This window comes from Platalea leucorodia (genome assembly GCF_965183815.1).
Source record: "Platalea leucorodia genome assembly, chromosome: 6".
In the NCBI taxonomy this organism is placed as follows: Eukaryota; Metazoa; Chordata; class Aves; order Pelecaniformes; family Threskiornithidae; genus Platalea; species Platalea leucorodia.
The window spans coordinates 55543945-55567878 of NC_138828.1; the positions used below are offsets into that span (position 1 = coordinate 55543945).

The 23934-nt window shown below is 37.9% G+C and overlaps 1 protein-coding gene across 5 annotated transcripts; it reads left to right on the forward strand.

The window, feature by feature from the left end:
- Positions 1 to 528: 528 nt before the first annotated feature.
- Positions 529 to 22506, forward strand: AASDH (aminoadipate-semialdehyde dehydrogenase). Of its 5 annotated transcripts, none has more exons than XM_082316078.1 (16): positions 529 to 1106; positions 1785 to 2038; positions 4083 to 4203; positions 4918 to 5258; positions 5995 to 6187; positions 8605 to 8846; positions 11627 to 11733; positions 12181 to 12353; positions 12898 to 13090; positions 13339 to 13401; positions 13609 to 13727; positions 15052 to 15886; positions 17013 to 17176; positions 17778 to 17903; positions 19239 to 19370; positions 20448 to 22506. In XM_082316078.1, the coding sequence occupies exons 2-16, from the start codon at positions 1809 to 1811 to the stop codon at positions 20844 to 20846; spliced, it is 3438 nt and encodes a 1145-aa protein (XP_082172204.1). In that variant the 5' UTR covers positions 529 to 1106; positions 1785 to 1808; the 3' UTR covers positions 20847 to 22506. The 5 variants fall into 5 exon arrangements, with proteins under 5 accessions (XP_082172204.1, XP_082172203.1, XP_082172202.1 ...); XM_082316076.1 differs by having other exon boundaries at positions 530 to 1293; XM_082316077.1 differs by having other exon boundaries at positions 529 to 2038.
- Positions 22507 to 23934: the final 1428 nt, after the last annotated feature.

The following is a 23934-nucleotide window of genomic DNA, read 5'->3' on the forward strand; positions in this document are numbered from 1 at the left end:
TACATATTTTTCAAAACCTTAAGTTGGAAGGGGAGATACTTTTCAAGTGTCAATTTATTCTCTGACAGCTGGATTTATGCTTCAGGTTACCAGGTACTGAGTATGTCGAGGGAGAAAACTCCTCTGGTTTTAGGTGTCCCTATTTGTATTACTTTAATGTTTTACTGTGAAACCGTTTCTACTGTATTACCAATGTGCAACTGTGCCAAATTGTAATATACAAAATGTGACAAAACAGTAGAAAGCTAATGTCTAACTTTTCCCATGTGTAATATTAAAAACGGTTACAAACTGGTCTTCTCGTTGTCTCTCCCTTCACTGCACTCGCCAGCACTACGCATCCAAGGTTTCATTAATAAAGCCACCCCGAAGCTGGAGCAAATCATTTCGACTCTTGTGTTAAACCACCCTCTCCGGCACGCAGCCCGTGCTGCGCTACCGCTGCCCCCTCCCAGCGCCGGCTCCCCTTTCCGTCGCCCTCACTCCCCGCTGGCGAGGACGAAGCTGGCCCCGGCCGCCCCCGCTCGCCCCGCCGGGAGCCCGGCAGGGGCCGCTCCGAGCCCCGCTCCCCGCCGCCACAGCTCGGCCGAGGAACGAACTGTTATCAACCGCCCCTGCCGCAACGGCCGCGGCAACGGCTGACCCCGGAAATGACGTACTTGCCCTGGCCGAACGGCGATCGCCCCGGCAGGAAGGCCCGTACCACCTCCAAGCGGGGGGGCATGGGCACAGAGCCGAGTGAACTGTGCGTGGACGAGGGGGAGCCTCGCCCTTCACCCCGGCCCCCTGCGTTTGTTTTAGCCTCTTTCTCATGTCTGAAGAAGAGTTGCCGGAAGGCTGGGGAGGGCTGGGAGGGCTCTGGCGCACTCGCGGTTCCCCTCACCCTCAGGGAAAAATGGCGCCGCCCCACGCAGGCCACTGGCGGACCGGGCGCAGCTTGTGGATGCCCACAGAGCGCGACGGACATCGGCCAATGAGAGCGCCGCGTTCCTGCAGAGTCGGGCCGGACTAACACTGTCCCGCCAATCAGAAGCGTTGACCTTCCGTTGCTAGGTGGCGGCGGAGAGGAGGAGGGCGCGGGGAGGTGCTGCTCGGCGCTGCCTCAGGTGGGGGACCCGCGCGGCGTGGCCGTTGCCCGGAGCCCCGGCCGTTGGGGCCAGCGGCAACGGTCGGCGGGGCTGCGCTGATGGCGTCTGTCCCGGAGAGGTCCCGCGGTACTCGTGGCGCAGAGTGCGGAGCCCCGACCCTGACCCTGGCGCGGCGGAGGCGAGAGGGGGCCTGAGCCGCGGACCGGTAGGCTCAGGCCCCCGGGTCCGCGGCTCGGTCAGCCGGTGCGGGCGTGACGGGAGGGACTCGTTGGGCAGAGACGTGCAGCAGCAGTAGCCGTATCCTAAAAGCCTTGGCAATCAACGCCTTGGGTTTTCTGCTTGCAAAGGAAAGATTCGTATTTCACAAGTCTATTAAAGAGAAAATTATTAATTAAGTTGTGTTAATAAAGTTATTAATTCAGTCGTGCCCAGCTTTAAAAATCAAGGGGTAATGGTGAGGAACAAACTACCTCTGTGCAATGAAATCGTGGTGATTTACTGTATCCCGGGCCCTAGGAGGAGACCCATAGTAAACGATAAAAGTATTAAGCTCTACACTTTTGTAATATAAGGTGTGGGGAAGCTGTGTGATTTTTGCCAAGTATCTTTTTTCCTATTTGGTAGTGTTTTGTGTACTTATACTAAAATATTAAAAGTTAGGAGGTGACAATGCAGTCTGGTTTGTTCATCTTTCAGGGGGACTGAAGATATGCAGCTGAGATGACTCTTCAGGAAATGGTGAATCAGGCAGCTAGCCTGTACTCCGACAGAAAAGCAGTTTGGTTTGATGAATGCAATGACAGACCTCCAACTTTCTACACGTATGCAACGGTGGTTAAGCTTGCCACGGAGTTAACAGCTTTCCTTCAAAAGCACTGTGATCAGCAAGGAAAATGTGAAATAGGCCTTTACTGCTATCCAGGAATAAACTTACCGTCTTGGATCTTAGGGTAATGGTTTGAATGCTTGCATTCTGTGTTGGTTTTTTAAGGGTCATCTGTATTAAAGCAAATTTTCAGTTTGTTTATATTTTTAATAACAACAAAAATGCAGTAGTACTATAGTAGTGCAGTCAAGAGGCACTGGAGTCTTGCATTCTTTAAGAAAAAAGATGGCAGTATTATAATCTTTTGAAAAGCCACTGCTAAAGTTTTTTTGAATCTTAAGTTCATTGATCTGAAGTGTATGTATATCCATTTTTAAAAAAGTGTATGATTAAGCATATTTATAGAAATATAAAAAATTAATGACTAGTATCTGTTCTGCGTATTTAAAAATGGATCTAACAATAAAATGAGTATGCAGGTTTTTTAATGTATTCTTGTCTTGCTAGCAAAAAGATGCATTGAAAACAAATTTCATGCTTTAAGCTAATTGAGTATACAGTTACAGTTCCATTACAAATATTGTAGAAAAAAGTAATGAGCAATACAGCACTAAAGTGACATTGATTATTTAATGGCTAGGAAATGGAAATGTTTGTGATCTCAGCACTCATATTAATTCAGCAATTTAAAAAATCCAGCTTCTGCCGATGAATTCTAATGTTTGTATCCTTTATATTCATATATATTTGTATACTTAATATTGTATCTCTTATATTCATTGCATTTATGATGTAATATAGAATCCTAGCATCCCAAGCTTATTTTCTTCAGCTGTTGTATACAGCAGCAGTTGTGCTTCTTAGGGGGATGATCTGTGTCAGTATTTTCCTATTGTCACTCTACACCTAAAATACATAATAGTGCAAGAAGATGTATCACAGTTGACTATAAATATTTCACTGAAGTGTGTGAGTGAGCGCTGTAATCATAAAACTTCCAGAGGCCCTGCGGAACTTCCTCACTGATCAGGACACGCGTTTCTCCCAGCCCAAAAATGGAGCAGGTTGCCCAGAGATGTTGTGCAGGCACTGTTCCCGGAGGTTTTCAAGACCTGACTGGATGAAGTCCTGAACAAGCTGGTCTGGTGTCACAGCTGGCCCTGCTTGAGCAGGAGGTTGGAACAGGCACCCTGAGGTCCCTTCCCGCCTGATTTGTTCTATGTCCCAATGAACTGAGCAGCAACGCAGTTTTCTTTTTCTGTGTGACTGGGAACTACCGGGGCGTTTTGATTCCTACAGCTATCGTTGCTGAGTAATTAACAGCTATGTAGGATGCAGGGCAGGCTTAGGTGCTTACTGGTACCAGTGGCTATTTGAGTATGCAGAATGCTGCGGTTTCCAAGACTTCGTTCTGGATCTCGTCGTTACTGCAGTGATAAATCACTTGCACAAAGAGAAAATACAACTAATTGTGCATGGGAACCCAGCCTTAGAAGAAATGTGAAGATTTATGGGAACCGTCCATATTTTAGTTGCCACTTACTCATCTTGGCTTTTCGTGGCGTTAATAAATTCGAGTGCTTGTCTTTATCAAATGGAGCCACTAGAGGGGGGAATTGGAGTGAACAACTGTTGAGGAGGCACTACAATGTAAAGTGTAGTGAATGAGAGCAGAATGATACTTCGTGTTCCTCTGTTTATTAGGGGAAAAAACTCGGGTATGTGCTCAGATGCTGGATTCTTTAGACTAGTGAGAACAGAAAGTGTTTTCAGTGTGCAGACTTTTGGTGGGTTTTTTTAATATGTTTATATGTTGTACATGTATAAATGGAAAGCTTATATTTCTGTTCCTTGTCAATAGTAGAAGCTTTTAAAACGTGGTGCTGGTGATGTCAGTGATACCTTTGTAATCATCAGCCTGCTTGACCAGAAATAATGTTGAATGTTTTCATCTAGCTTTAATCTTTTTCCTTGCTGTAAAATACCAAAAGGCAACACTGATTATAATTTTCTTCCTACTTTATTTCCAACAAAATCTTTAAAAGTCATGTTATGACTACATTTTCTGGCTCTGGGAACTATAAAAGTATAAAAGAAATGTTAGTGAAATTTAAGAGGATTTTCTTAGTTTTTTTAAAAATAAGTTTATAACATTCTTGTCTTGTTAGAATCCTTCAAGTTCCAGCTGCCTATTCTCCTGTTGATCCAGATGCACCACCAATGTTATCCACTTACTTCATGAAGAAAAGCAATCTTCAGTATATTCTTGTTGAGAATGATAAAATAAATGTAAGTGTTCAGGCTTCTGCAGGAAGCATTAAAGGGCAATTTAGAAATGTGTAGGTATTCAGATTCTGTTCTGTTTTAATAAGCTTGGATGCAGCTGTGTTGTTTCCTCATGTCAAGAGGTTGTCTTTCTCATTCAGAAAAGAACATCTTTAAAATTAGAAGTACAAAATGCTTCTCCTCCTCTTCAAAACAATTGCCTACTTTCCTATTACAATGTTGTCCAGGCAAGCTTGTTCGGCACTTGGGTTGGAAGGCTTTTCCAGGCTTGTTTCTCCATATGTCAAGGTTGAGAGCTGGAAATCTTTGCAATAGTTGAAAATAACTCCTGCATTTAATTCTTTGGTTTCCTTTTGTCCAGCTCCTCCCAGATCTTATGCCCTCACTCATTGCAAACAGAATAGACAAGATTGGACCATCTAGTTATAATTCAGAGTTCTTTGTCTTCTGCAGAGTTCTTTTGTATATTTTCCCTTTCTTCTCATTATTTGCTCAGAGAATTGTTTATTTCTCATTTATAAGGTCTGTGTTCACTCATATTTACTATATAAAAATGCATGAGCTTAAAACTGTCTGATGTGTGTCCTCCAAGAGTTGAGGGATGAAAAATCACAGCTTATTTCTATGAAACGCTGTTTCATATTTCATTGCATATAGTAGAACAATAACAGCGCATCCTGAGTTCTGCTGTTCAAATTGTTTCTTTTTTTTTTACAGAAATTCCAGATGTCCTATGTTGGTTGGTTTTACTGCAATTCTTCCACAATAGAACATATTGGTTTAACTCTCTTCCAAATGAGCTCAAGCAACACTGATTTAAATTCACAAGTAGACGATGTGAAAAGTAAATATGAACCTTTCAAAGCTATGGGTAACTCACAGCCAGGATATACCATTTGCCCAGATCAAACCGAAGTAAAAACATCAGAAGGAGGATACATGGACGTTGGCCAGAAATACTCTTTAGCGTATGTCTTGCACACATCGGGAACTACAGGGATCCCCAAAATAGTCAGAGTGCCTCATAAATGCATAGTGCCAAATATTCAGCATCTTAAGTAAGTGTGGTTTCCACTTTTTGCTTTAAATGCTTTTACAAATTTGATGTTTAGGGACTCTTCAATACTTCAGAGGAGTGTAGATTGGGTTTTTACTAACACTGCTTCACTTCTTCCTCCTTCCCTGCCTTTTCAGGTTTCTTGGTGTTTGATTCTATTGTTTCTGAACAGCATCATATAAAATTTTGTTTCTCTAAATGTTATTTTTAATGTTTAAATGGTGCTTTACCTGAATTTTTGAGGGGTATACTTCAAATAATATGCTGTTGCTGTAAGTATTGTATTCTGGCTTGCGGCTTAAAATAAATAGATAACAAAGTTAATTATTCGTTCACAGCTATATTTAGTGTGTTTTGTAGTTTTAAAGTCCTAATTCGTTTTTAAGGTACCTGGGTTTCTTTCTCTTTCATTTAGTTCTTTCTAAAAAAAATCTATTATGGAAAATGCCACCTTTTTTTTTTTTTTTTTTAATGAGCATCCGTAAGTTGAAATATGCCCTTCAACGTACTGTATTGGTGTGTAATGTGGTGGATATCTTTGTAAAGGACCTCATCAGCTACAGTCTTGATGCAGGAGCTCTTGCTCAAATAGTCTGGCCTGCATATGCCTATATATTCAGAGTAGCCCTTAACACCTGAGCTTTGCTAAAGTTTGTTTCTTTCATGCTGCTCTTCCAGTTTGGATGTTTTTTTAACAACATGCATCAGATTTGTAATTCCTTGCTTTCTTATTTTAGATCCATATTTGAGATCACACAGGATGATATGCTATTCCTGGCCTCTCCTCTAACATTTGACCCATCTGTGGTTGAATTGTTCATTGCTCTGACAAGCGGAGCCTCTATTCTTGTAGTACCAAACACTGTTAAAATGATGCCTGTGGAGCTGTCTGCTGCTCTATTTCACCATCACCACGTGACAGTGTTGCAGGTAGGCAACACCTAAGATAAGTGTCTTCAGTGTCTTGCTTCTCACCTTTGCTAATGTGTACTACTTTTTCATCAGTCTAGACACTAATGATAATGGAGCTGGAGCATTCTTCCTTGAAGGTGTAGCTCATGCTATCCTTCTTGCTGTAGAGTGTTAGCTGTTTACAAAATTACTATTTGATTGAAGCCTCAAACATTTTGTGACAGAAAACAATGAACTAAAGATAAAGTCAATATTCATCTTAAGAAACTGTTAATTCTTAAGAATTAATTAAATTATGCTGTTAATTAAGCAGTTAGTTCTGAAGAATCTGGTAATGGAGTAACCCATTATAGACATTTTTAGCACTTTTTAATGGGCTTGATCTTGGAGCCTTTCCTCATAACCAACGTTTAAGTTTTAATGGTAATCTCTGTGCTAAAAATACAACTACTAAACCAGTGCCATTTATAGGGTGATAAAATGTTTGTCATTTTTACAATAACGAGAGCAAGAGAATAATTGATTCCACAGCAACGCTTATTGTTTTCAGGCCATCCATTTATATGAGGCTTCATGTGCCCCTTATGTCTTGGAATAGATCATCTTCTATATTATCTCAATTTTAATAGGTTTAAAGTTCATTTTTGGAAAATTTACTTGAAGTTATGAGCACCCAGCATGGCTGAATAAGCCTAGGCCTTGCCTTGTAGTGTAACAAGGTATTTCATAAAACTAGTAATTGAGCGTAGAAACTTAAATCAAGGTGTGGGGGGAAGAGTCACTAGACATGGATCTCACTTATAACCGACTTTGAACAAAATTAGTATGGTCTGATTAGCCTATTAATTGTGATAAATCAACCCCTAAGCGTTGCTTTGTTGTTAGTGTTGTAATTCTGAAGTATTTGCACTCATAGAAATGCTGAGATTTCCTTTTCTTTTGGAGGAATGGTCGTAGTTGAGATTGTAGAGTATAAGTTTAAGATTAGTGAGTAGTTAGCTGAAAATTGCACAGCAGAAGAAATCCACTAGTTACAAATATTTTGTAACTTTATTCTCTGCTTTTATTTTTGTTTATTATGATTGCTATAAATCTCAATGGTGCAGATTTTCCTATTTTATGCAGGTTTCTTGATCAGTTTAGCTCACTTGCTTTTAGAAGGAAATTTCAGAGATATTATCTCTGTTAGCAAGATTTTTAAAGTATATTTTTTAAGGCTTTTTAAGATATATATTTTATTTAAGCATGTTAAGCATTAATAGAGAAAGGCGAAATTTGGTGAATTAAGGTGTTTGAGATGCCTTTCTAAGAAAAGTTTGATTTTGTGATTTTTTGATCATTGTCTTTATCAGTGAAGGAAGGGCTTCTCAGCTGAATTAATGACAAAAATGTTCTCCTTACAGCTTAACTGTTGATGAATAATTTTAATGATGTTTCTTAAATTATAGCAAGAAATTCCCTTCCCCTCTTGAATTGCTTGAGCATACTTGAGAAATCTGAAAAGTGATTATGAGGAAGGGAAAGAGTAATTTTTTCCCCCTTTTTTCTTCACTATAATTCACTAAAGTTAAAATGATCAGTTGGAAAGTTCAGCTCTTCATCTATTACTAGAAGAAAATAACCTGGTAAGAAATAATTCCATTCATTTTCCAGTCCTCTTACTAGAAAAAGTAGGCAAGAATGAGAGTGAAGCGTGTCTGTTAAAATGATTTGCTGTTTTTCCCTTCAGTGAAAGGGCTCTTCATCACCAACAGTTTTATAGAAGTATTTATATTTAAGGAAGCTGGGGGTTTTTTTTGTTTGTTTGTTTGTTTCTTTTCTTTTTCCCCTGCTCATTTTAGAGTGTGATGTGAAGGCTTTCAGAAAAACTAATCTTTGTAAACTGTTACATTTACACAAATCAGGAACAACCCAGAATCTGGCAGCCTGGGAATTTTTAGTGTTATGGAAAGGTCTTTAAATGTTCTATATGCATTTTAATCAGATGTATAGGTTATATTTCAGCTGTAACATCCTGGAATGAAGGGAAAAAAAAATCTCAAACAGTAACATCAAGAGAATACCGTGTGTGCTGCTTTCTGTTTCAAAGTAATTAACATAAAAACTAATATGCACACACTTTAGGTAATAGCTGAGACACAACAGGGTACCCATAATGCATCTAAGTAAAGAAGAAACTCTGCAGAAGAACACAGATTGGTGCTGATAGTACCCATTAAAGGCTTCACATAATAAACAAAACCTCTCAAAACACCAGTGTGATCTACACTGGTATCCGATGATTGATGTCACCTACTATAAGTAGATGATCGTTAAGTACATCCACGATATAGCTATGCAGTGGATATGGTAAAGCAGGAAGAGGTGTACACATATACTGAAAAAATATAACAAATCTTTTTCTTATCTTTTTTTTTTTAATATGTATTATTCAGGCAACACCAACGCTTCTCAGAAGGTTTGGAGCTCACATTATTCAGTCAACAGTGTTGTCTGCAAATACTTCACTTCGTGTCTTAGCCCTTGGTGGTGAAACATTTCCTGTACTGAATCTCTTGAAAAGTTGGAAGCACAAGGAGAACAAAACAAGTATTTTTAATCTGTATGGTATTACTGAAGTGTCCAGCTGGGCCACTTGCTACAAGATTCCTGAAGAGGTTTTTAGTGCTGATTTTAGGTAAGTAAATTCACTGTTTTCATGGCTTGGCATAGGAATGATGAAAATCACTAGAAATAGAACCGCGGTCTCCTGTTTCCAGGGCTACTGAGTCCTCATGAGTGTTTATGCTGGTAGAAGTTACATTTGGTTTTTATGTAGAAATAGACTAATCCATCCTCTCTTGCTCTAATACAGCCCTCTCATAGACCTGTTAAGTTTCACATAATGTGTCATGATGGTCTCTGTTTTAGTCATCTCTGTATCTAGACCTCTTCCTTATTCCAGCCTGGGATTCCACATGCTGAACCTTGACTAGCCTAGTCCAGGGTGTACTATCTCTGAATACGTGTCAGTATTGCCAGGCTTCTGCAGGCAAACAGCTCCTACCTAATTTGCTAGTAACATCAATTAGCCATACTCTTGCTCATCTTGAGGCTTTTCCAGTGAGATCTTGCATGTTCAAAGAGAAGAAACCTAATACAGCTGTCTGAGAGTAAAGAAATGGGGTTCTGTAACTCCTAATCATAGCCTCAGAACAAAGATATACTCATAGCTTAGCTCTATCAAGTTCAGAATGTTACTTCTGAGTTTTAATTATTTTAAGCGAAAATGCTCAAAGATTACTTTCAAATGTAATCAGTAGATATATGTGTGTTTCTTACTGCTACCGTGCTTTTGCCTACAGTTTTTAAAACTCCACAAATAATTGATTAAATGGAGACTAGGTACTGTTTTTTTTCTAATATTGGGTAATATACTATTCAGCAAATGATCCCACTGATATTACTTAACTAGTATGGATGACAGAAATTTGTCCAGAGTGGCTCACGCAGGGTCCTACAGTAATTTTACTTGGACTTCCAGAAGTGCTCTCTTCTCATCATTTAGCGCTCTGCCATTTTCACTCAATTACTGACTTTTTTTTGTTCATTGTATTTCATAAAGAGAGTTGCAGGAGTGTCAAAGTCATTAAAAGTGCTTCCAGTGAGCTCAATGTTTCATTTGCTCTCTGGAATGTAAAGTTATTCCCTGGCATGATAATTACATGTGTGACTTGAGTTAGACGTGTCCTATGAAATGGGATGTTTTGGAGAAATTATGTGATATATTAACCTGGTACTTACACCCTTGAAGACTGAAAATGGTGGATGGTCATAAAGTGTTATTAAATTATCATGCAAAACTCATTTTCATTCTGGTTTCTCTGAGTTCAAACACTACCTTCTCCTCAGTGAAACTGTTTTTTCTACTCAAAAGTTTCTGTGCTCCAGAGATAACGTGTTGTTCTTCAGTCCTAACTGAGGTGTAGTTAGAATGATGAAAGTTTTTGTAGTCTCTGGCTGTTGTCTTCCACCATTCACCTCGGAGCCTGTTCTCTCTAAGCTTCATTGCAAAGGGAGTTAGGGTTCCTTTGCAGTAAGCAGCCCCAGGTACAACAAAACCGGGACAGACCATTTTATGTCTTCTTCATTTCTTAGTATTAGTAGGACAGTTGGAATACAGTGGACTTTTATTTTTGCTAGCTGAATGATGAAAACTGGCAGAGTTTCTAGAGAACACTAGAAAATGAAAAAAGTTAGCACAAAGTTAGTGCCTTAGTGGTGTGTGCCCCTCTGTTTTTTAGAGAAGTTTGGCAAAATTAAATGTCTAATCCCAAGTGTCTTAATAATAATGTCCAAATGAGGTGTTGTTTGTCTTTTATTTTTGCTGTTCTGTGGTATATATAGGAATCCTGGGGTTTTGTTTGGCAATGTTAAATTCTACTCTTTTTTGGTTTTGTCTTTATGTTGGGACTTCCCTATCATATGGGGCAGACACATTGAATATCTGGGATGCTTTCTCATACCTATTTGTCAAGTAATTATATTTTGAAGCTAACCAGAGGAAGAAAAAGGAGGAGTAGATTCTCACTTGGCAGAAATACCTGTTTTACAAAATTTGACTGCTTTTTAGTCAAATAAGCAGTCTTTATCTTTTGAGATAAAGAATTGATTGACTGATCAGGGAAAAGGAAAAGTTTCAACAGGCTAAATAACAGGAGTTGAACAAGAACTGTTAGGTTAAAATATGATACTTTATGACAGAAATTGAACTGGAACCCATGCCTAACTTCATAGATTACTAAAGTTATTTAAAGTTACTTTGCTTTTTAAATTTTGCTTTACTGAAGAAAATATGTTATTCTCTACTCCCGCTCAGAAATACATTCAATAAATGAGGTTCTGCAAGTGCTCGAAGAGCCTAGAGAATGAAAGGAAAGGCTGGAGTTGGTCTGCAGCTCAATGGAAGAAGTCTAGAATAGATACATAACATTGAAATTACAGTTTCTTTTATTTCAGTCTTTTCTGAAAGAGTCAACTGTACTTGTTGCCACAACATCAGTAATAAAATAGAATAAAAGCTCAAACTAGGTAGGACAGGGAAAGAATGAATTAGAAAGCAGTTCAACATGTTTAAGTTGGTTGAGCTTGGTGGGAGTTTCAACCTGAGGGACTTAAAAACTGGCTGAAACTCTTGGGGTACTCTCAGGGTATTTCAGGGTCCATTCAGGCCTTATTTTCTATCATTCAGTGTTTTTGGGTATCTGGTAATGAAACCCACACACATTGATGAGGTTTTTAATTTTGAACAAATTGAGATGTTTTTAAAGAAGCAGCATTTGTAGAGAGAAGCCCCAAGCATCTACTTTTGCTCTAATACTAATCCTTTAAAAGACTGTATGCTAACTCATTTCTGGAACAGTTGTTTTGTGTTTAGAAGGGAAAGGTGTTTACTGTTTCTCTCTTTAATGTCTTTAGAACTGAATTCCCTATACCTTTGGGATCACCGCTCCTTGGAACAAAAGTTGAGGTCAGAGATACCAATGGTTCTGCAGTTCTAGAAGGCGAGGGACAAATATTCATAGGTTATTTGATATTTCTTATTCGTCTAAGATACTTCTCTTAATTGATTGAGTTTTAATAATACATTGATTATTTTACTTGGTGTCTGCCTCTGATATGCAGATTAATATAGCATTTTAAGTTCCTATTGGGCTGAGAACCTTCTGATAGTATTGTTGGAATGATGAACAGGAAATTACCATCATTTTATCTGCAGACTGTGCTTTCATTATATTGACTTTTTTTCCTGCTTGCATTTTGACATTCTCAGTTGAAGTAATTTCTGTGTATTAACTGAATTAACTGCATGGCCCAATTTGTACATAGCAGAAGTTTAGACATTGATAATAATCTTTTAGTACTTCTTATAATGCTTGTTAGAGTTTAGGAGAATTTGATAAAATACTCTTTATAATTTTCTTTTACGGTTAGCCATTTAATATATATGACCACGATCTTTTCTTGTGTAGGTGGTGAAGAACGAATCTGCTTTCTTGATGATGAAATAACTGTACCCCTGGGTACAATGAGAGAAACAGGCGATTTTGTAAGAGTGCAGAATGCAAAGTTGTTCTTCTTGGGTCGGAAGGACAATCAGATTAAACGTCATGGCAAACGTTTTAATATTGAATGTTTGCAGCAGGTAATATAACATCTAGTGGGTAGAGTATGCCAGTATAAAAGAGCAGGGATAAAGAACACATCATTATCATCAGAAATGGGTGTTTACTTATTTTCAGGTGACTTTTAGGAGTCTAAAAGAAATTGGGAGGGTGTATTATCAAAAATCTAGTAACATAATTTAGGGAGGAGTTTGGTTCTGAGTTCTTGGAAACCTGTTTTATTGTATGGTTTCTTCTAGCAGAATTGAGAACTGTATAAACACCTGAAAAATACTGAGCGTTGCACTGCAATGCTCGTACAGTGATTGTTCTACAAGAATGAATGTCAGACTCATGGATTATATCTCATTCGTGGCATTTAGGCATATAATACATATATCTCTGAGTTCATTTTTATGTGAAGAAGTATAAACTTCAGCTACAAGAGAAGGTATTTCATAGGATGTTATGTAGGAATGTGAGACAAATACGAGTTTTAAATGTGTACTTTTTTAAGTTGTGGGTTTTACTCCTTTTACTCTATGCATGAACTGCATTTCAAAGCAAGACTAATTTTAATTACAGGCTGCTGAAGATCTTTGTCAAATAGAAGCTTGTGCAGTGACCTGGTATCAGCAGGAAAAACTTATCCTGTTTGTTGTACCCAAAGATGATTTAGAAGAGAGAGAAACACTTAAAGAACTCCAGAAACATCTACCAGCTCATGCAGTCCCTGATGAGCTTGTACTGATTAAAGCTTTGCCTTTAACTTCACATGGTAAATGAAACTATTAAGTACTCTTGCCACTTATTTTAATGGTCTCTATTCCTTTATTTTATTTTCTTTTTTTTTATTGACCAAAATCTGGTACCTGATTCGTGCTTTTTAAATATGTAGATTAGATAACTAACTCCTAATAGGAAATCCTGACTACGTATTATGTTTTCTTGATAATGTTTCGTTTGAGAGTCAAAGAGTAGTGGTAAAATCAATTTAGTATTAACACTGCACCTTTCCTTTCTCAGTTGTTCCCGTTGCAGTCTGCAACAGAACCCTGACTTCGGCTGGGGAAAGATCAGGCCTTGAAGGTGGGATTATGTGGGAGGCTAGGCTAAATTTTCAAAAACCTATTGGGTTCTGTGTAGTTGATTGGCTGGGTAAAAAAAACACAGGTGCAGTTGAGTATGAATGAGGAAGTGTGTACAAGAACAAAGTGACTGTTTGGGCAGAGCAGGTTTTGGAAGTGTAAATGCTAAAAGAGCAATGAAAAAAATCATACTTTATTTTCTACAAAGGCAAAGTTGATATATCTGAACTGAACAAGATTTACCAGAGCCATCTAAACTCCAGAAGGCGTGACAGTAAGCTGAGTGGCGCAGAGGAATTGTGGGAAAGATTGCAGTATTTATGGAAGGTAGTATTTTGAGCTGCCTTTTTATCTTTGCAAGTGGATCATTATACATGTGTCAGGAATTAAACAGTTTTAAGAAGTATGACTAATGCAACCAGAACATTCTAGCTGCCTATAGATTTAAGCAGTACAGCTCTTTCTGTTCAGTTAATACTTAAATATAGTCGCTCTGCAGTGGCCAAGAGGGAGTCATTTATATTTCTCTATCAGATAAAACTGCAGGCTATGAGGTATAAGCAGTTAGCATAGGAAGGACGTAACCTATCAGTAGCTTTTTGAATACTGCTTCACGTGCCAAAGAAGGTATCCCTAAGGGAAGCAAGGCACTGGGACATGGAAACTTTGTACAAAATAGCCACTGTGTTAGTAGAGTTTCTTATTTCTAAATACAATTATGAATTGAAGAGTCTTTTTTTAAATAGATGGCACAGTTGTGTAATTGTCTCTTGGACTGTCTGTTTGTATTGTTTATAAATTTCTGTGCTAAAGACTTGTTTTTCAAGGTACTGAAATGTGATGCCAAACAGTATTACTTTTTTTTTTCAAAGATAGACTTCCAAGTTTCACCTGAAAATGGGATTTGCTGTGGCTAGGACTTGAAAAAGTAAATGTAGTGAAATTAGTAACACAGTTTGCCTGTGCTGATACTTACCGTACTGGTGGCTATAGAAATGATAACCTAAAGGGATGGGATGTGCCCTAGACCCATTATGGACAGCAGAAAGTGGCTTCCAAAACCAGGCTTCACACCCAGACTTAACAAGCAGGGAGTGCAGTGAGAGGAGACATAGTAATTGCTGTTTGTTGTAGTAACAATGCCAAATCCAAAATTCTTCATGAATTGAAGGGGTTATAGCTTCAAAAGTAGGTACATAAGTAGGTTACCTAAATAATTCAGAAGGATACCAGTTTATGTAAGTTTTATTAATAAAATAAAGCACCTAAACCAATTTTATCAAAAGGCATCAATGTTTTATCTGCGAAGTTGTCATTAATAAATGGTATCAAGATTGAAAACGGCCAACAAAAATACAGCACAATTTGCTTTAATTTCTTAGACTGCAGAATTGGAATTGAGCAAAACACTTTGTAGCACAGAACTAGTATGTCCCTGTTTCCCTGTTCCTCCCCAACTCTTGTTCCATCGCTACCTCTATTGGCACGAACACATTTCGTGTGATTTTTTGCAGAATAGTGAGTTTCTTCAGTTGTTGATTTTTAGGGGGACTTCTGGGTATTTGGGTGGTTTTTACCCAACTTGAGTTTTTATGTGTGACATGGTGTAACACCTATGGACTGTTACCTCTTTCCTTTTTCTTTTCCCTAGTCTGTTCTGGGTCTCCTAGGTGATTCCACTGGAATTTCTAAAGATGCGGTATTTCTGTACAGCGGTGGAGACTCCTTAAAGGCTCTACGATTTTATGATGAAATTGAGATGCTAGTAGGCAAAGCTGTGCCTGGACTCCTTGAAGTTATTCTCAGCCGCTCGATTGAAGAGGTTTATAGACATATTCTTAAAATTCTGTTTCCAGATGAAGACCAATTCATGAATTATGACAACGTTGTGAAAAGAAAATTAAGTGGGAACAGTGGAGAGGACTTCCATGGAAAATATATTAAACTGAAATCTGAAAGAGGTCTTGAAGTTGCTTCAGGGTTAATGTCATTTATTGCACTAAGCAGAGGAAATCATTGTTTTTCTGTGAATTTCACCAAGTCTTTTATGCAACCCAGTAATACAGTACAGGTAGGAGTAGAACTGCTACAACCACCATCCTTTCCGCATTTAGTGACTCCAAGTATAATGAAAAGCCATGTGCAAGGGTATGAAATGGAGAACAGAATTTTAACAGTTACGAACAAGGCAAATAAAACCGACTGTTGCTCTGCACAGCAGATCCATGCAGAATGTAGTCATGTAACAATGGCAGAGTTGGCATTATGCATAAGATGGAAGTCAAATACAAGAAAATGTGTTGATGCATCACCACTGGTTATAATACCATCTAAAGAAGTATCTGCATCTGTATATGTTGGCTCTCACTCTCATGCAATGCAGGCAATTGATCTAGATTCGGGAGAGAGAAAATGGGAGAAGAACCTTGGAGATCGTATTGAATCTTCTGCATGCGTATCCAAGTGTGGAAATTTCATTGTTGTTGGTAAGTCTTTTGTTTTAGCCTTCATTTTAAATTATTTTTTCTGCTAAATATAAGATGAATGATAGAGAATCTTATTTCTTCCTTCTGAATGCCCTCCATCTATATTTATCCATAAACTTCCATAACTATCCATAGCTTCAGAACCAATTTATTGTAAAATAGAAACAGAGGGAATAAGTAACTTAAGTTTCATGATAACCAGTGATGGAGCTTATCTAACATATACACTTGTGGTTTATTATATGCCAGTTTATTAATGAGGCCTTATTAAGGAATAGCCAATCGGTACAGTTTCTTTTTAGTGGTTGATTGAGATGTGACCTTTAAACTGTTTTGTTTTAAAAATTATGGAAAGGTGATACAATCTTAAAATGTCTTTAAAAATTGATAGTGGTAGAAATTAGTACATGGTGCCTCAGATTATTTTTCACAGAGTTTAGTTATCTCGTTCGACTCTTCTTTTTGGAAATGTAAAGAGCATGTTTGGATAGTTTTTTGGTTTTGTCATATGTGTTGTCAACGGAGTTGCCATTATTCATCTTAGTGTTATCTTTTTAGCTAATACATATGTATCACTGGTTAGCACAGATGTCCAGGGGGTGAGGTTTTTTTATGCAAAGCTAATGTTGCCATCTTTTTGCTAGTATTTTGATTGCTCTTTACTCTGATAACAAAATTGAATGTTTCATTAAAACTGAAGAAGTCTCTAGAACTACGGTTCAGTTTTCATTAGAAAACATACAGACTTTTTTCTTTCAGTATCTTTGTTTTCAGAAAGGAAAATTAGGGAAAGAGGTAATTAAAAAAACATTCTTGTTCTCCCTTTTCAGCAGCTCCCCATGTCTTCTAATATTATTACTGTAAAATTTGATAGAAAGGCAGTGAAATAAATATATTCTAAATGTAACCTGGAAAGAACACACAGAACAATCAGCTTTGAATGTATGAACTATCAGCAAAGACTTTGAGCTAAAAGAAGAGGAGGAGCTTTGGAAAATGTTTTGAGACTGTACCTTGTGAGTCATCTTATTTCTTTCCAGCAGTGATGCAGCTAGCAGCATAAATCATACCATGAATACAAATATTCATTATCCTTTTTTCCCCTGTTGTATTTTATTTCACACAGGTTGTTATGATGGCTTAGTGTATGTGCTTCAAAGCAGTGATGGAGAAATACACTGGACTTTTGTCACAGAAGATACTGTGAAAAGTTCTGCAGTTGTGGACCCTTCCAGTGGACTAGTCTACATAGGATCACATGACCAACATGTGTATGCTTTGGATATTTATGTAAGAACACTGACTAACTTTTATGTATAGAAGAATAAATATCCAACTTAGACCCTATTTGTAGTACACCAGATAAAGCTCCACTGGTGTTAGTATTCTCAGGAGTCCACAATTACACTTCTGAAATAGCTAGGCCTGCTTGAAGTGGGGTTAGGATTGTCTGGTCGTAAATAGTTTTAGTGGTGTTCTCAGCTGTGGTTCTTGTGCTACTAGTCCTGGTTGAAACCAAATTGTAAGTTTCTTAGTTATTAAATTCTCAGTGGGTGTTTCAGAATAGGGTGCCCAGCTAGAAATAAAACTATGGCTTAATGGTGGAGAGAGAGTCTTGCATTCTAAAAGAGTAGGTGAAGGGAGATGGCAAACAAGAGGGGCAGATTCTGCCTCTTCATTAGCTGAATTTCTTTTATTGACTGGAAGAGAAAGTAGCCAATGGCATATGTGTTGCTATACTGGCATGTAGATTATATCTTCACTTCTTAACTAGTATTTGCTGAGTCAATGCAGTGTTTGATAAGCTTTGTCATTCGAAGGTCTTTGTAAACACGATGAGCTTTAACTCCAATTGAAACATTTTTATTTATCTTTTTTCTTGTGCTTACAGCAAAAAACATGTATATGGAAGTTACATTGCGAAGGTGGAGCTGTGTTTTCATCTCCTTGTCTAAGTTCTTTTCCGCATCATCTTTATGTTGCTACGCTAGGAGGACTACTATTGGCTGTAAACCCGGTATGTATCTTTGCTTCCTTGTCTTTGATCCCAATCTCAAATTTAAATGAAACCAAAATGCATTTCTGAAGTTAAGATCGCTTTTCTGATGAAAGGAACTAGACGATCATATGTTACCGTAAGATATTTTTCACTTGAGGTCCTTATTATGCACAAGGTTACTGTAATAATTCCTGTATTTCAGAAAGCTATCTGGTGATAAAGAGAACTGAAGTGACTTGCTTGAATTTACCTGCTGACTGTAGGCCGAAGTTGGAATCAGTGTCTTCTCATTCCCATATACTACCTTATCAATTAAACTAGTGAGAGCATGTCTGTAGATTTTTTTTTTTTTCCCTCCCTGCCTTTGACAGTAGAATTAGAAAAGAAAATACACAGAACTTACTGAAATCAGAACAGAACAGAGAAAGAAGCCCCTTCATTCCTCTTACTGTTTCCCTCCCCATAGTCATTTAAAGAGTTGTCCCTCTTAATCTTGGACTGCTGTTATGTTCTGTGCACTGGGGAGATGGCATTCTTGATAGATGTGGAGCAATTTCATGGTTTTCTAAGGCATTGTTGGCTTACAGCTGGTTCTGCCTGATAAAAGGAACAGTCACTTGGAGCAGCTGTTCATATTTTTATACTCGCACAACCCAGAGCATCAGTCCTAACCATCTCTACCTCCCACCCACTACGAGTTTCCTCAGTAATGCCCAACCTAGTGTTAGAAGACCAGTGTATGGTTTTGCAGCTCTAGTGGGCTGTGGTTAAGGAAGAACAGATTATTTTCTTTTTTCTGTAATCCTGAGTAACAGGTAGTTGAGAAACCCAGCTGTAACTCCAAGTGATTATTTATAAAAATAGGAATGTGCAGGCTACATTAGGAGCTTATTGTGACAATCATAGATTGTGGGTTGCAGCATTTCCTACAGTATTTATAGTTTATGACATAATCAATATGACTTGCTTTCAAGATATCCTCTGCTTCATTGGTCCTTGTCACATACTGAGGAGCTGGGAATGGAATAATAAATGAATCTGTCATTTATTAAAACTACCACTACTACTACTACCACTACTACACTATTATCATTACTATTTTGCCTAGGGGGAGGAAGAGAAGGGTGGAACAGGAGTATTGAGTATCCCAGCGAAAACACTAAACATTTTGTTGGAATAAGATTTGAAGAGTAATTTTGCTTCTGGGATGCATTCTGGATGGAGAAGCCTGCTTTTCTTTGCTGCTTCTCCCCCCCAATTCTTAAGGGCTGGGTCAAGCTGTGAAGGAAGGGTTGTTTTTTGCAGCGTCTTAAGTTGTGTCCAGCATCAGATGTTCCATGCTGCCATTTGCAGGTGACGGGGAGTAAGATTTGGAAAAGCTTCCTGGGAAAACCACTCTTCTCCTCTCCTCATTGCAATGAGAAGTACATTTGTGTTGGGTGTGTGGATGGAAACTTATATTGTTACACTCATTCTGGAGAAAAGGTAAAAGTGGTGTTGTTGGGTTTTTTATGTTCAACACAAAACCTTGAATAAGATGCTTTATTAATACTGTTTTCTGAGGTTTAATGATTGACATATACCTTTTTTTGAACGAAATAGAAGTGTCTATTTATTGTTAAAGAGAGGAAAAAGTAGAAAAACTGTTTGCCTAGGGTAGTCCATGTGGTTGATGGCAAAACCGCAAACTCTCAAGTTGGTTGTTGCAGTAACAGAATTTCTACTTCAGAGTTTATACTCAAAGTAAATGGTCAAGAGTAGTGCCAGCAAATGAAACGGTATGTTTTTGGTTTTGGAGTTTTTAAAGCACGTTTAAAGCCATCTCTTCTGTAGGATGGTGGCTCTTTAGAAGTAAGGGTTTCTTAGAATGTTTATGCATTTATCAAAAAATGTTGACATCACAGCAGAAATATGCCAAATCATAATTCTGGCAAAATGTGTGTCAGCCTTCACGTTGAATTAAATGAGAATATTTTTTTACTTCCTCAGAGATGAATGTGGTTTGTATCTGGTGTTAAAACAACTGACACTGTTTCTGTTTGCCTGAGATGCAGTATACATGGCAATTCCTAAGCCTTTTCTGATTATAAAATATGTGTTAGCCCATGCCCTGCTCTCTGTCTGCTTGCAGCAGTGTTGCAGAACTGATACTCTCTTGAGGAGGGATCTGCGCATCATTAGAATGAGCAGAGGAAATCTATATTACAAAAGGAATATTTGCCTTTTTGGCAAAGAATGGCATGTTAACAGAATTCTTGAAGTTCATTACTAATTGTGGTACAACAGCCAAGAATATTCTTTTCCTAAGTTGGCCATCTTTACGTGGGCCTCACAGAAGGCAGTAACTCTTGCACATCTATTTTATGAATCTTTTATCACTTACTCTGTGTGTAAAACTTAACTTGTAATTTGCCAAGTATCTACCAGCCCTCACTGAAATCTAGTATGCTCTTGAAATAGAATGCTCTCCTGTCAACAACTAGTCTATTAAAAAATTACAGTTGCTGTCAAACTGGTAATGTGAACAACCTTTGATAATGGGTGGTTATGTTCTTTCTGTAGGTTTGGCAGTTTTCCACTAATGGACCGGTATTTTCATCTCCATGCATCTCAAGTTTAACTAAGCAAGAAATATTTTTTGGCTCCCATGATTGCTTTATCTACTGTTGTAACATGGAGGGTAATTTACTGTGGAAATTTGAAGCTACTTCAAGTGTATATGGAACACCATTTGTTTTCCAAAGTGATGACTTAAAGAACAAAATTCTTTTGGCAGCAGTATCTAGAGATGGCAAAGTGTGGATCCTGAATGCCAAGAGTGGAACAGCAGCAGGAGTAGATAAGCTTCCAGGAGAGGTTTTCTCTTCCCCTGTAGTATGGGGAACAAAGCTTGTTGTTGGCTGTAGAAACGATTATGTTTATTGCCTAGATTTGTATACAACGGAAAAAAAGAACAGCTAAGATGTTAGGCTGCTTCCTTTTTCTTGTTTACATTTGTAAATTAAGAACTCACAGGTGCTCTCTACCTCTCTGCCTATTTTACTGTAGGCAAGAGGTGCTCTTTGCAGACTTCTCGGGTAGGATTTTGCACCAGGCAGTGTCCAGAGTAGGTAAAGTGATGTTTGTTGACTTGCTGTACTGATTGGAGGAGGATGGTTGCTCAGCACCCAGCCAGAAGTTTCACTGTCCCTCCCTCATTTCCCAGCTCCGATTCATGAAAGAACATATTTCAGATGGTTTGGATTTTAATGTTGTGCTTTGACCTGTGTAGTAAGAAAATAAAAGTCAGTAGTTTGGCTTCAAACACTTGCAGGATTGGGAGAAACTGTGGTAAGGTGCCATACTCTGCACCTTAGAATAACATGCTTGTCTCCCTGATGGAGGAATGTATTCCTCTCTATGAGTCCAGCGTAGCCTGTGCCCTGAGGTTCCTTCCTAGCCTGTGCCTGGCTCTTCCATGCATATTATGGGGTTTGTCTAGTCTGACGAGGCTCCTGTGCCGTGGCAAGGTAACCCAAGTCCTTTTTTGAATCTAACTTTTAACTTGATTTCTGAAGACATAGCCTGCATTGCATATACTTGGTAGCAGTGACCTGTTTACTACAGTTTGTATAAACTGAATAGTTATCTTTTGTCAGCCTAGGCCCTCCTTGGCTTCAATTCAGCCAAGCATATACTTAAACTCCGTTGAAGTCTGTAGGAGTTACTTCTTGTATTGTAAAGTGAAGAATATACTTATGTGTATATATTTATTAAATTTCAATGACAGGTACAGTATGAGTTCCAAGATGAAGTGTGCACTGCTCAAATCAACCATTGTCGAATAATTTTTTAAGAGATTTGAATGAATGCTCTCTACAGTGTCTTTACAGAGAACTATTAATAAAGGGTTGTGTAAATTGGTTTTGGTTGTCTTTAACACCTTAAAAGGAATTACCAGTGGTCTTAGTAATGCGAATCAAGTATTTGCAGTGACAAAACTACACTTAACTGAGAGCATCTTCCTGGTTATGAGTCTTCTGAAAGAACTATAGTAGAAACTATTATCTCAATCTCTCTGATGAGCCACCTACTTTGAATTCTAACAAACACCTTGAATTAAAAAGTAAAGTAGAAGTTGCACTGGCTGTGTTGCTTTACCACATCTGGTTCCTCCATTTTATCATTAGCAGAAATGCATAGGCAAGACACTTCTAGCACTGTAAGAAGTTCTATTTATAAAGCAAACCTGAACTACACGGTTACCAAAAGGAGACACAGAATACATACATCATTGATTAGGTAATTTTGACTGGGTTATAGTTTAATAAGAATTAAAATGACATTAGTATAATAAACAATTGCACTTTAAAACATTTGAAAAATTAAAAAAGTACACAACAAATACCCCACAATTATACATCTTATAGTTTTTATACATTACTATATGAACATAGAGGTTAATCGTATATAACCTTGTCAGAAGAAATGGTATTTTGTGTGTATAAGTTACAAAAAATTGAGACAATATACTACATAGTGGTTTGTTCGGTTCTTAAAACATTTTTGCTGTTTTAAACTTGGTAGTAATGTTTTGGTTTTATTTTTACAGATTTCCAACACTTTATCAGAAATGGTTGCAACAAAGCTAAAGCAAAGTAACACTTCACTTCATTGGTATTTAGTGCAAATTTTTGTTAATTTAACATGAAATGTCACTGTTGAACATGTACACTTTAGAAATGTTTCCACCAAGTACTGTACATAATACAGTTTCCATTATTACACTAGATACCTTTATGGTTGAAAAAAACCTCTGCTTTGAAGCTTTAGATTAAGACCATCCTTAATGAAAGCTCTATTCTATGTGCTATAAATGTATTGGAAAATTGCATCCTTATGTCATGCACAATAGCACCTAATTTTGCTATGCTTTTCAGAATACCAGTATCTTTAATTCTTTAGTCCTGATTTACTTCACCTTGTCTGTATTTCTGCCTGGCTCCTTCTCCCAAGAAATAATCATAAAGATGGATTTCAGGCAGTTTAGTTCTTGTAATTACAAATACATACTGCAGGCTTATAAACTCAGAAAAAGTGTAAATTTAACTTAAGAAGCACTAATTCATGGTGCTAGCAGAGCAAAAATAATTATGGGCCCAATTCTTTCTTCAGATAAGCTTGCAGAGGTTTACTTTGAAGGCGTTAAGTGTTTTTTTTTTCCCAGGCGTTTGAGAGCAGCCTTGCCCCATCTCTGTATAAAACATTTTAAACACTTATATTAAGGGTATAAAGCTACTGTAGAGGTTCTGGTTTTAAATATGAAACTGAGCAAAACTGATGGCTTAAGAGACCCAAAAAACCCCATCTTGCTGCTGCACATCTACTCGATCTAACATGTCCATTGTGTTTGTGCTATTGTAACCGTGATACTGAACCGTTGTATCCTGTTTGGTGGGAAATAGTGTATTCAGTAATGACTTTTGCTGACAAGCCCTTTTTGATTCTTGGAACGGGAGGATATGGCCGGTTTCAGTCTGTTTTCTGCATAATTTAAAGTGCTACTCATGCTGCATACAGCAGTTTGGCTAAAATACTGCCATGAAACATATGTGGTATCATTCTATAATGATGCAATTTCTTCTCATGAAAATGTCTCCCTTTATGATGTTGTAGGCTTAAAGGTTCCTTTGAGCCTTACGGTTATAAGAAGGAGACGTTCAAATTTGTTAAAGACTTCCTTGTAAAACAAACTCGGGTGTGTTACAGATTTATTTACGAGGGTGACTTTTTAAAATGTAGACCTAGCTATTTCTGTGGGATGTTGAGGACAGTAAAATTTTTATTATATTATGGACTTTATCCATTTTTGTAAGAAGTAATAAAAAGTGTTCAATTGCCACAGCAGATACCTGAGGTGGGGCAGGTAGACTTCTTTCTCAAGTGTTCTGGCTGTATTGGTCAAAGTATAGGAAGGTATCTGAACCACCTGAAGTTGCACCTGGAGTAAAATCGGGAAGAATGCAGCTCAAACTCTTGAGACTCTCACTGACTGAGCTTTCAGTTCTCA